Here is a 13,816-nt window from a genome sequence, read left to right as displayed (position 1 = left end):
GACTACAGAGAAGGAATACAGATGCAGTTGCCCTGAACTGTGAAACTCATGACAAACTTTATTGCATTATACCCACCAGTAAGAACTGAGTAAACTCTGCATACGTTAGGCGTCTTTTTCCATCTTTTCCAAAATGCAGCTGCACAAACTCTGAATTCCAGTTAAATGGAATGTGTTGATGAATTGTGGTCTGGCCAAAAACTTGTTTAACATCCTCTAGAAAAAGAGAAAAAAAGATCTGCTTAAAAAAATAAGGAGTCACACACAGAAAAGTAGTACTGATTTTTTCTGACTAATAGGAAAACATTATTCACATAGGAGATTACCCTATAAAATATATTAACAAGCTTGGATTTTATTAACTAAATCATAAGACTAGAAAAAACTACCCATTCTCACAAAGAAAACTGTTTTCAAGTACAACTCCTCACAAAACAAGATCCCAAAGAATCTTTTTTAATTATAAAGTTACATACTGACCAAATCTGTTTAAAAGAGAACCAAGTAGACACTTCATTGTTTCGAAGTGGTCTCTGTCAAGGAAAAATTAAGATTACTGAAATTCTATGTACAAGATGACAAAACTTAACCTGTTTTCAATTTAGTATTTTAAAGCTGTTAAGAACAATGAATTTTTGGATCAGTCTACACTTCACACTTCATAAAAGCAGTATTATTCAAAGTTGTCTATGTTCAAAGAAACGTAGCTACAAAAATACCAATATTTCAAGATCCATTTTAGTAGTCTGCTAATCCTATACACCAGAAAATGTATGTATAAAAACAAACCTTAACTTTTGAAATCTCTGGTTTCCTATTAAAAAAAAATTTAATCTGACCACTAAGTACTTGCTTAGGACCTGATCCTGCAAACTCAGACTATCAGGTGCATTCCTTACCACTATGAAAATCAGTTTATTAGAAATCCTACACAGTTGAAGGAATTTTTTAGACAATGTAAGGTATCCTTAATTGATTTAGGGGCATAGGAATGATGAATACCAATTGGAATATTACAACATACGGGCAGCGGATTGCTTGAATCTAATTATATACATCTTCTAGCTAATGAGCATAAGAATAGGTATGAAAAGTTACAAATCTTTTAGATGTAATGATGTGACAAACTCCTTGGACTTGACTGTGACTCTAAAGGATCAAAAGATTCCATCTTGAATTTATAGTCCTAGAAGAATTTGTCATTGCTTGAGGTCTAGAACGTGACAGATTACCCATGATCTTTGATACTAAAGTAGAGGAAACAGAATCCTCTACCTCAGTCCTCCACATGAACCAAGTGAATGGCCTTTATGTCCAGCAGATAACTTACGGTGTCTGGTATTGAGTCCTTTTCCAGGAGGAAGAAGGGGAAAAAGGAGAAGGGAGCCACTGAGGAGTTGGCGAAAGATAAGAAAACTAATGTGAATGATTTTTTTTTTAAATTATTATGGAAAGACCTCTTGGTCTGAAGTGGCTTTCTACTTTGTTCCCTAACACAGAGACCGCTTAGACACACTCAAGCCCAATGAATTCCTCATGCCAACTGATCTAAAAACCACATATTTTCTCATAACAATTCTAGATTCCTATCAAAATTACCTTCAATCTGCACTCAAAAAGGTCCATTCCCAGTGCTCCCTCCTTCCCCTTGATCTTACCTGACTCTGGGGACATTAACAAAGACCTTAGTTGTGGCAGAAGCAGCAATCCATAAAAAAATAATCATAATAATAATTATCTCTCTCTCTCTTACATAGCACTTTTCATTCATTACACTGCAAAGTCCAGGTGATACCCTACATGGAGAACTATCTTGGTGAGGGGGCTGTCAGCCATTTGACAGGCAATACACAAGTGATTAGTGTCTCTCCCATCTGCGATTTGTGATTAGCATGGAAAAGAGCTCTCCTCTCTGACTAGTCTCAATGTCTCTCCCACCTGGGAGCAGAGCTGATTTCTCAGTTTGCTGGCAGATTCAAAAAAACTGAAAACAAATATTGGTTCAGGTCGTGCCAAATCTGACATTTGAAAATTCTGAAAAAAAGTCCATTTCAGGTCAAATAAAATGTTTCAGCCAATCCAAAACATTGTTTCCAGGTATTTTTAAAAGGATGGAGTCACAAAATGGCTAGAGGAAAAGATGATAGCAGTAGATTTGGAGGCAGTGGTGGCAACTCCTTATAAGCTATAGTCCAGTGGTTACGGCACTCACCTGTCATGTAGGAGACCCAGGTCCAATTTCCCCCCTCCGCCTGGTGTAGAGTAGGGACTTGAACTTGGGTCTACCACACTGGAGGAGAATGCCCTAATCACTCGGCTATGGGATACTCAGTGTCTCCTGCCCAAGCTGTTCCACTGTGTATAAACAAACAGTCATTTGGGCAGAGAGATGGGAGAGAGAGAATGACTCTGCAGGCCAGGTGATCAAGGAACTCACCTGAGCAGTGGGAGACCCAAATTCATGTCCTTGCTCCAATAAATATTTAAAATGCATTTACTATTTAAAAAAACAAACAAAAACAAAAAACAAAAAACCCTGTCCAAATCTACCTGGGAGCCTTCGCCACAGCAGAGAAGATTTGCCTGAATCAAGGCTACACAGCAAAGATAATTTTCCAAGGGAACAGCTCTTCAGATACTCTAACATCCAGAGTCACATTTTTAAAGGCATTTAGGTGTGTACTGGGATTTTCAAAAGCACATACACACCTAAAACCCACTGCACTCAATGAGTTTAAGGCATCTATAGGCTTTTGAAAATCACAATAGGCACCTTATTACCTTTAAAAATCTGAGCCTTGAAGTCCTCCATCATCTGGGACGATTGACAGTGGTACTAAAACTGGTTCTGTTCGAGACAGACTCCACTGTAGACTATTACTTCTTCCCTCAATGGGATTATTAGTTTCATCTTTTATCAGACCTAATTTGTGAAGATCTGGAATTCTGGGTGGTGGAAGGAGAACTAAAAAATTCCACACAGGATGGACTGATTTAAATCAAAGCAATTTAAAATCACCATTTTTAATCATGATTTAAATCAACAAGCAGGAAACCTTAATTTAAACCATCAATTTTAATGGTGTTTTGCATTTTTAGCGATTTTCCTAATGAAAGGTTAGTTCTCATTGGCAGATAACTATTAAAACATTTGAATTACAACTAAATATAGTCTTTACACTAAATTTGGTGCTTCTTTTTGTTACCACGAGGACATGCTGTATTGATAGCATTTATTTAAACAATTATATAGCTTAATTTACATTTATTCATGCTAAACTTTTACACATTTTATTATGTTAGAAAATGGTGAACTATGCTTGTCTTATTTACTAGATGATAATATTTTACTTGTAATTTGTGTGAAGCTCCATTTGGACGGAAACTTAAATTCTATTAAAAATACCATAAAACAGACTTTAAAAATAAAACTTCCTTAAAGGTGTTGGATACATAAGTAAAAAACCTCATGATAAACTTTATCAAAACATGTTTTTACATTTAAAACCAAAAGATTTAGTAAACAACAGTAGTAGTATCTGTAGTTAGCAGATCTTATTTTCTCACACCTAGTTTTTAATTCATAGACTGGAAGAGAAAAAGAAGCTTTCCTGATTTTTCAGCTTCCAATTGGTTCTTAACCTTGAATGAACTAGTCAGTGAACTGAACTATCTGCATAAACTGAAATTAAAACAGAAGAAGCTGCAGAAGAGGCTACTACAGTCTAAAACTGTTTTAGCACTTCAACGAACTCTGGTTCCAGCTAGGGTGGACCAGATGTCCCAATTTTTAGGGACAGTCCCAATATTTCGGGCTGTGTCTTAAACACCTATTCATCCCCAACCCCCGTCCCGATTTTTCACACTTGCCATCTAGTCACCCTAAGTTCCAGGTGCTTAGCCAATGACAAGTTCAGCAGTTTGATTTTCTTTAAAACGTGGTAACAAAAAATGTACTGATTAACTTATTTTTATTTAATTGAAATGATTTACAAAGATTATAGTATGTTTAGGTCTTAACATAGGTTGTCAATTTCAAATTTAATTTTAAATAGGGTTATAAAAAAAGCCTGTATTGAATTTAATTTTTTTTAAAGATCTAATTTTTTTTTTTAAATAAAGAAAATCCAATTTTGTCCACCCTGTTTTCCCATCATCTGACCCAAGTTAACCTGGCGTTATCCCAGCAGTCACTGAGAACTAAACATCCAGAGGCCACTTTCAAAGACTAAAAAATAGAGCAAAGAAAATTTTTCTCAATAAATTTGGGACAAAGGTCTCACCCTACACAACACTGTTCACCTCTTTCTCAGAGCCCCTCCCCACCCCCGCCGCACCCCACAGCAGCCTTGTATTTTGGGTTGTCAGCTAGCACCTCCAAGCACAAAATTCCACTCTCGAGGCAATCAGAGGGAAATTGGATGGTTTCACAAGCAGGTCTCATCCCTTTTCCAAGTGCACTGTATTAGGGCCATTTCCCACTGAAACAGCAAGTTGCCCCTGCAGCCCCTCTCTGGAGATTTTAGAGAGTTTTTGTTGCTTTATTTTGAACCTAGACTACTTGTTTTCAAAACAGCCCCAATCTCTTCAATCAGGCAAGCTGACGAACCAGCTGCCTCCTCCTGTTAAGAACCACTTCTGATCTTCCAAAAGGATATGGATGTTCTCAAACCAGTCCTGTGGTTTACTCCCAAGTCAGTCTCCCTTCTGTAGCAATTAGGAAAAAACTTGGTAATATCCTATTTTCTTACCCACCTCTCCTCCCTCCAGGATGAGACTAGCCATTGTTTGCATGTCATGAGAGCCCTGAATGTCTGTTTACAAAGAACGTATCCAGTCAAACTCTCAGGTCATGTCTTCACTATGAAAAAGGTGTGTTCCTACATGCTGCGACAGCATACATGAAGTAACTAATATGAGGTAAGATCTCGTGATGACAAGCCAGTTTGTAACTTTCACACCTATTAGCAGGTTGTGGTAAAGACTATGGGCTGCCTAGGGTTTACTTTAATAGCTTACACAAATGTTTGCAGATAACTGCCTTGCCTTCATTAGGAAAATACCTCATCGGTTAGCTAACTAAAAGAATACTCCTTTTTTTCCCCAATGAAGATGCATCCTCAGACTCCTTTGTGGCAAACAGAACAACCTCAACTCAAGAAAATGACAAAAAGAAGGGTAAGAAAGAATGGTTATTTCAAGTCTGAAAGTATGCTTCCTAATGATTTGTATTGCACCTTAACATTAAGGTGCTGGGCAAATTACAAATGCCTAGGTAACCTACAGCAAAGAAACTGAAACGCTTTTTCAAAAGTATTGGGAAGAAAGCAATATCAAAATTAAGATATATTTACCCTAATATTTTTGTCCTATTACTTACTTGCATTCACAGGTCTACATATGTATATACCTGTACCGCCCCAGGAATTCAGATAAATACAAATATTCCTCCGAACAGCCAAAATAGCTGAAGGAGAAGAGGTAAATGATTTCTTACTACAGCTTAGTAGATTTGAGGTGCTGCCCCAAACAAACTTCAATATTTGTTTAGCTGTTTAGTATAATAGGCAGAGAGCTTCAATACTTAAGAGCATTTCAAAAAAATGATGTAAACTTACGTCAGTGTGTTTTTGAAACTAACACCGGGTGCTTTTCTGACAGTGTGCATGTTGGATTATATGGTGCAGTTAGCTGACTGGAAGATTGCCTACTGCGCTTTTATTGACTACTTGATGGTATGAGACATGGTATCCCCCCCTTTGCCCAAAACTTTTTACACATACCATATACTTCCTTCTCATCACTATTCATGGTTCACAAACTCCTATAAATGTTCAGTGGACTGGATGTTAAATTTTTCCTTTTCCCCCTCACTACACTCATCACTCACTCATATAGAACAACTTCACTGATTCGCGTCATTTGTAGTCTTACTGTCTGATTCAGAGACTAAAACCATTCATACTCCATGAACAAATTTACAATGGTTTGGCCTGTGATTTAACTGTCAAAAGGTACCAGAACATTTACTACAATTCACTGCAAGCTGTTCCTCAGTTCAAACTGAACTGTTCCCTTGTCTTCTAAATCCAGCATTACAACAGAAGGTGGTCACTTTTAAAATTTAATTTTACTTCAAACTTTAGGGCAGCATTCTACAAACTAAACCAAAGCAGATGATACAAAGCAGACAAAATACAAATAAAGGTGAATTAAAAGAGCACATTTATGCCCTCTTGGTAACTTTAGAAAAGTCTTTTAACACATTTTTCTCAACTTTTAAAAAGACTTTGACAAATCAAATTTCACCTTAAATCTGGATTTTATATACATATTTTTTTTACAAAAAAAAAATTGAAAATTCCAGCAGAAGCTCCTGCCTCCCCGACTGGGGTGGGAGGTGTGCACTTTTGGGGGCCCCACAGTCCCAGAGTGGCCTGGGGGATTAGCTGGGGGCCGGGAACAGCCCGCTCCGCTTCCCTCACCCCGGCCCCAGCCATGTCGCTCAGGGGAGGGGGCTTGGGGGAAAGGATCCCCCCACACTCACCAGCAGCAGTGGAAGCGGAGTAGCCCAGCCCCAGCCTGCTCCACTCCGCCAGCTCCCAGCCATGGCGCTCTGCTTCCTGCTGCAGGCGAGTGAGGGACCTTTCCCCAACTCCCTCCCCCCAGCCCGCGACACAGCTGGGGCCGGGGCAAGGAAAGCGGAGCGGTCTGGGGCCTTGTCACTCCATTTCCCGCCACTGGTGAGTATGGGGGGCGTCCTTTCCCCAACCTCCCCACACTCACCGGAGGCGGGAAGCAGAGCACAGCAGCTGGGGCCACGTTGCTCCGTTTTCCGCCACTGCCAGTAAGTGCCTGTCAGGGAGTGAGGGGTGTGGATGGGGTCGAAGCAGTCAGGGGATAGGGAGCAGGAGGGTTGGGTAGGGGGTGGGGTCCTGAGGGTCATTTGGGAAGGGGGTCTCTGGAGGGGGCGGTCAGAGAACAAGGAACGGGGGGGACAAAGCAAGTTTGATATAATACAGTCTCACCTATAATGCAGTGAGATTTTTTGTCTCCCGAGGACCGCATTATATTGGGGTAGAGGTATATCAGTTTTCTGTGCGAGTTCATTCGAGAGCATAGAGACTGTCTGGTTTCACTCATATAGTTGCTCTTGTGGCATTCAGTGCACTGGATGAGGTACCACCACATGTTGCGATAGGCATGTATAGGACTCATGGATCTTGAAATGTGCCTTGTGGGGGATATTGATTATCGTAGCACTGGAGATAGGTCTGAAGGTTTTGCATCTATTGTCACGGCAGGGTCTGGCGCCAGTTTGAGTTGGTGGATCCTGGTCTGTGGGGAGCTTGCTTCTGATGATGGGGACCTCATCCTGAACGAAACTCTTTCCCAAATTCAACTCTTCTGGCCTTCAAATAATCCCGCAAGCTCATCGGGCTCCCCACAACCGGAACATACCTTCCCCCACTAAGGCTGGAAGCAGCAGTACAGTGCACCAGTGCTAGGCAGTGCCTTATATCCCGTTACTTTCTTGAGTCAGTCTGCAAGATGGATCACAATCTATCCCACAATTTGGGATCCAGAACTCAAGCTAACTTCTTTCCTTCTTACACATCACCAATAAGATATTGCAGGCCAAAAATCTATTTTCAGTTACACATATCCAACCCCCATTGTCTTCAAATTATGTTTTCCTCTGTTGAGCCTGTGAAAACTGCAGCTTGCACAGTAGTAACTGAGGGCATACAACTGAAGACAATGGGGGGAGGGGGCTGCCAAATGTGACTGGAAGGAGATTTTGGTCCACAAAATAGATAACTGAACTTACTTGAACTATTATCTTCACTCTATACACAAAGCTGTACCAGTTTAACTAAAGAGGTTTCCCTGTGATCGAGCACAATCTCTCTTTAAACCTGACTTATGTTAGTTTAAGCTTGCACCGTTAAAATAGGGCTGACCTACACACAATCTTGCACCAAAGTAACTGAATTGGTATTAATTCATCCCTTTTGTCATTTTGGTGCAAGTCTACATTTGGGAGCTTATTCTGGAATACGAGCACCCGATTCTGTTTTGCTGAAGTCTGATCAAAATAGGACAATTACTCCAAAACAAGAGTATCTGCCACACCGACTTGAACTGAAACAACAGAAGGTGGTAATTTAAACTAATTTAGTTATTTTGGGGCAAGTCTGCCTGTAGACCAGCCCTGATTTCCAACTGCAAACTAAAGAGATATAAGCAAAGTTTGAACTAATCGCATCTACACAGGCGTTTGCAGAAGTTTAAAGTTAAACCACTGCCATTTATATATAGCTTAACCCTTAAAGTCAGATTCAGTTTCTGGATTTCCATAGGAGTTAAAAAAAGACATTATCTGGTCTGTAGTATTTCTGTTGATAATAACATCTCTATTACTCGTGATTATATGCAACAAGGAAAAAAATCTTAAAGCAAAAGCTGGGCTCTAACTTATAGCCCCAGGCAAGCAAGCAAGCAAGCCAGCCTGGATTCAATTTTGTGTAAGGAAAGTAGATAGGGCTGGGCTAAAACCCACAGAACAGCCTGGATTAACTCTGCAGTGAAGGCATACCCTGAGAGTCCAGGCTGAGTCAACAGCTTCCCTTGATTGGTGCAAACCAATTTTGTGGTGGTGGTCCAGGAACACAAACTTGTTTCAGAATTCACAGAATCATTTACTAGCAGCTAGTTAATACAAAACACCAACTAAAGTGACAAAATGCATACTTCTAGCTTAGAGACATTATTCTGAAGCAGTCCATGTTGTTATATTTTCTCTCTGATGTAGATTTGTGAGCTCTATTTCTTTAACAGCTGTTTTGTTTAGATGGATGTTACAAAAATCACTTTCTTGTAAAAGCATACAGTCCCCTCCCCACATACATTAACATACAGTCCCCTCCCCACTTAAATACTCTGATTTCAAATGTACCACAAAACATACTCCCACAACAGTGCGGTATTAGTATAAAGCTATTTTAGTTCAATTAAAATGTCTAACTATCTACCCCAAAACCTACCTAAACTGCAATTTTCACTTTGAGCACTTCCAACATGTTCTCAGTTTTGTTTTCTTTTATCAGCTTATCAAATCTGGTCCTGCATTCCAACTGTTGGGAAAAAATAGTCATTAACTGCTAGGTAACAGCAGATTTTCCAATTTAAAAAGTAAGAAGATACACACAGTGTGTGTAAATATATTTTGCTATCTGAAACTGCATATTAAAATTCATAATAGCAAAAAATTTCACTGCTCCAAGAGTCTGTTACAGCATTCAACTTCCAATATGCAACCCAGTACAACTTTAAAAACGATGGAACCAAATTAAGGCTAAAACATACGCTGCCGTTGCTACCATACAAATGTGTACAGGTTGGGGAAGTTCTGGTTGTTCCCCAAATTGCCCCATAGTATAAGTATAAAGGATGGCTAACTTTCAGCTCACAGTTAACCAAAGAATGATCTTGTATGGTTGTGATTTACTCTCAAATTGGCTTCATGCCACCTTCCCCACACTTTCTTTTTAAGTAGCGTGAAGTAGCAGCAGAAAGCACAATATTTTAACCATTTGAGCATGTAGTATTCTCAAATTATCCCACCAACTGGAAGTGCTCTGTTACCTCTAAGCTTTCAAAATTGGAGCCATTATAGTCAATCGCACAAATCCACATTTAGCCTTTCATAAAAAGTGGATTTTTGACCCACTGAACTGGAAAGGCTTCTGTGTGGTTTTACTGATCTTTGACAAGATACCCCAAAACACAGACATGCCAATCTGATGTTGGTGTGCATCTGCATTCAATTGTTTAACACTTATTGTTCATAAGTGGGAATTGATTTTCCATTGTTTGCAACCTGATCATTTAAAAAATTGTAACAGTTGTAAGTAAATCAAAAGGTGAATGACTTGGTAATGGGTTGTGAAGCCTTTCACCTCTAGATAATACATTAACCTTTGGATTACACTGATGGAAAGCAAAAGTCATTGCTTTGGATGGCTGCTAGGTAGCCTATGTAAAATGAATTGGTAGGCTTAACCCAATTCTAGGCAGAGAGGTGTGTGTATCATGTCAGCAGTTACCGTAGTACCAGCATTCTTGCTGTCTGCAGTGCTGTTGTAACCATGTTGGATATCAGAGAGAAGGTGAGTGAGGTAATATCTTTTATTGGAGTATCTTCTGTTGTTGAGAGACACGCTTTCAATCTTCGGGTACGTCTACACAGCTGCGGCAGCGCTTTAACATGGCTGGGTAGTTGCGGCTTCAGCGCTGGAAGAGAGCTCTCCCAGCGCTGTAATAAAACCACCTCTGCGAGGGGAAGAGCTCCCAGTGTTTGGAGCGCAGCTCCCAGCGCTGGAGCACTATCTACACTGCCACTTTACAGCGCTGAAACTTTCATCGCGCAGGGGGATGTTTTTTCACACCCCTGAGCAAAGACCGGGTCAGCGCTGTAAGTGGCAGGGTAGACAAGTCCTTACGCAGAGTTTGCCTTCAGGTCTGTGCAAGCTTGAAAGCTCATCTCTCGCACCAAGAGAAGTTGGTCCAATTAAAGATATTCCTTCACCCACCTTGTCTTTCTAGCATTCTTGCCGGCAGTCTCAGCAAAGGAGCAAAATGGTACATGATCCTAGAGTCTTGTATTAAAGGAAGCCATGACTCTGCAGCATCTGTTTGGTTTTCTTTTTTGTTAGGTGTTCTATAACCAGGACTTTTGACTTGACTGCTATTAATCCAGGACAGCAGCACTACACAGACTTTGGAGAACAAAAACTGAAAGCCCAATTCTAATGTTACAGGAACAGCACACCAGGTTTTTATTTTAGAAAAGAGGTAATAGCCATGAGACAGAAGAATAAGAAATCATTTAAAGAGTCATACAGTTTAAGAACAGCTGCACAATTTATTTTAAAGTTAAATTCCAGTCATACAAAATTATTAGAAAAATTATCACAGGGATCCACATTTGTGTCTCAGTGATTTCCAGATTAAACAAACAAATGTAAGCTATGACTTCTGCTTTTCTCCTCAATTCTGTTCATATTTTCATCCTCCCACCCTTCCTCACCCTGTTTGTGTGTCTTCTGTCCACTCTGGACAGGGCAATATCTTTGTTACATATCTGTACCTCTCTAGCACAATGGGACTCTAACCTCTGAGTGGGGTTCCTAGACGCTACTGTAATACAAATAATTAATTGGTTTAATAAAAAGAGCATCTTTTTATAGCCATCACCCCTGTGAAATCTAGCTACAATCTCAGACAAGCTGTCTCTTTCCTTCTCTTATATCTCCCTCCATAATAAAGATTCTGGATGCCAAATTATGCCTTGATTACACTTGTGCAAACCTTGTGTTTCCATTGAGTTTATACAGGCCTAACTATCAGTAACTTAAACAATTCTGTGTTGGTGCACATGAAGAAACAGAATCCAACTTGCCCTAAACCAAGCTGATCAGAATGATTGTGAACTGAGAGTAAATCGATTAAGTAAGAAGATGACATTTTTTATTTTCCAAAGTAGAACTCTTTATATTTATTTAAAAACAAAAAATATGCCACACCTCCAGTCACTAGACAATTTTAACTTTGGTGGTGCTATCAGGCATAGCTATACTTCCAAAAGGCTCAATAAAAAACAATCATGAAAAGGGTTCTTATATTTAAAATGATAACCTTAACTTATATCTAAAACATGTTTTGTTTAACTTAGCATGCATTCATCAAAAATGTGTTATAGAACACTTACAACCAAAACCAAAACCTACCACATTTACAGAATTGTCTAGAAACTAAATATCTATGAAAATAATGTCAAGGTCGCAAGCAAAAATTTAACATTTTGGAGATAAATATATGAGCAGTCTAACTTATACCCATTATTAATGACACCAGTCACAAATTGTGCAGAATCCTATATCAAACAATAAGAGGACTAATGGTCACTGAAAAATTGCAGAGATCAGAACTGCTCCATTAGGGTAGGTCTACATTGCAGACTCCTTATGGTGGCATGTAGAGTACAATACTGCACTCCCTCCTAACAGGGGTATAAGTAGCAGTGTAGTCTCTGAGGCACTGTTTAGACAAAGAAAGGCATGTCTGAACCCTTTTAGAATTTACCATATAGGTCTCTCTACACACCCAAGCAATGTCTCCCCAAGTCTACACTGCTATTTTTAGCAACGTAGCATCCCACTACCTCCCCACTTCCAGAGCCTATCCCCACTGTCTCCTCTCTGCCACAGCCGTTCACTGGTGCATACGGCTATACGCCAGTGTTGACACAGCCTGTTTTTCACTGCAACGTGTAGCTACACATATGCTACATATCACCAAGGTGGTGTGCAGTGTAGACATGCCTTTAGAGAATAAAAGTAAGATTTTGCACTTGTAGCAATGCTATATGGCCCATAATATCTAGACAAAAGTTGAAACAACGTTACATTATATAGGCGTAAGCAAACACAGCAGTCAAAGACAGTAATTCCTCACCAATTTGAGCTAATAACTTGGAGATCCATCACGTATTACTGAATATTCAAGTTAGTGAGTAAGTGAACAAACCATAAAGAGTCAGTTCTTTATTTTGATTATTCTAGAGGCCCCGATCAAAACTGGAGCACCATTGTACAAGATGATATACAAACAGGTAAAAGTACAGTCCCTGCAAGAACAGCTTCCATTCATAAAAAATAAGCATATTATGGCACATATTGTAAAAATAATGAAATCTTGATCATACAAACACTAACTACAGTACTCTGCTGTTAAAGCATTGGTCATTTAGGTGTTCTATAATGATTCTTAGTGTAATGACAAAGTATCAAAACAATACCATGCAAAGGGTACTCCGAATCTGTTACACAAGAGTTGCAGAAATAGTTAAATATATGTGAAGAGTTGTGTACAATTAGAATGCTTATGTGTACACAAGCTTATAAAGGCAGGCAGATAAATGAGCAGAAGTGCTGTTTGGTAACTTGTATCAATAATTAACATGTTCCTTGGATACGTGAACTGCCATAATTAATAACAGAAGATGTGTCCCACAATAAATAGACTATATACTGATTGCACCTTCAGACAAAGGCTTGGAATGAGTTATTCAGTTCTGCAATTACACCCATCTAACAATTTCAGGGTCCTCCCTCTGCCCCCACCCCGCCCCCACCCCCCGCCTCTAGTTCTGAGAGGAAAGGGGTTTTATTTTTAAACTGATACTGTGCAACTATCTTACAATCAACTCAATTTTTCCACAAAACATCTTAATATCCATTTGGAATCTGCATCAAATTGAAACATATAGGATTTTTTTTTTTTTTACACTACAAAAGAATTTTACTGTATCCATGATCACTGAAACCATAAACTGTTTATCAGTAGAGCTGTACAGGAACTAGAATTTCTGCTCCACAGGAAATTCCGTGGTTTTGAAACAAAATCAGAATAAAATCAAGAATTTAATATTGTTTTGGATCAACTGAAATGCTTCAATTTTTACTTTAATTTTTTATAATGTAAAATTAAACAAATTTCAAAACAAAAAGTTGTCTCAAGACAAAAACTGACACATTCATTTCTGAAAATGTTGAAACCAAATGTGTTTTTTTTCTGAAATTCATGCATTCTTGTAAAAAGGCTTGATTTCAACAACACAGCATTTTCTGATGGAAAAACCGGAAAATTTTCCAAGCAGTTCTATTTATCAAACTTTAATTCTGTCACCTGTTTATTTCTATTTTAGACATAAATGCACTAGTAATACCTATATCAAATTTAAGCTCTCAGA

General features: G+C 39.0%; 1 protein-coding gene across 2 annotated transcripts in view; it reads right to left on the bottom strand.

Moving 5' to 3' along the window:
• Positions 1–13,816, bottom strand: part of SLC25A13 (solute carrier family 25 member 13) — a 131,778-nt gene that overhangs the window by 61,123 nt on the left and 56,839 nt on the right. For both annotated transcript variants that reach the window (XM_073333879.2, XM_073333880.2), the window contains one exon: positions 77–216. In XM_073333879.2, the coding sequence (XP_073189980.1) occupies positions 77–216 (140 nt within the window). The remainder of the gene's footprint in view (positions 1–76; positions 217–13,816) is intronic.

This window comes from Lepidochelys kempii, chromosome 2 (assembly GCF_965140285.1).
Source record: "Lepidochelys kempii isolate rLepKem1 chromosome 2, rLepKem1.hap1, whole genome shotgun sequence".
Classification (NCBI taxonomy): Eukaryota; Metazoa; Chordata; order Testudines; family Cheloniidae; genus Lepidochelys; species Lepidochelys kempii.
This window is presented reverse-complemented; position numbering and strand designations above follow the sequence as displayed.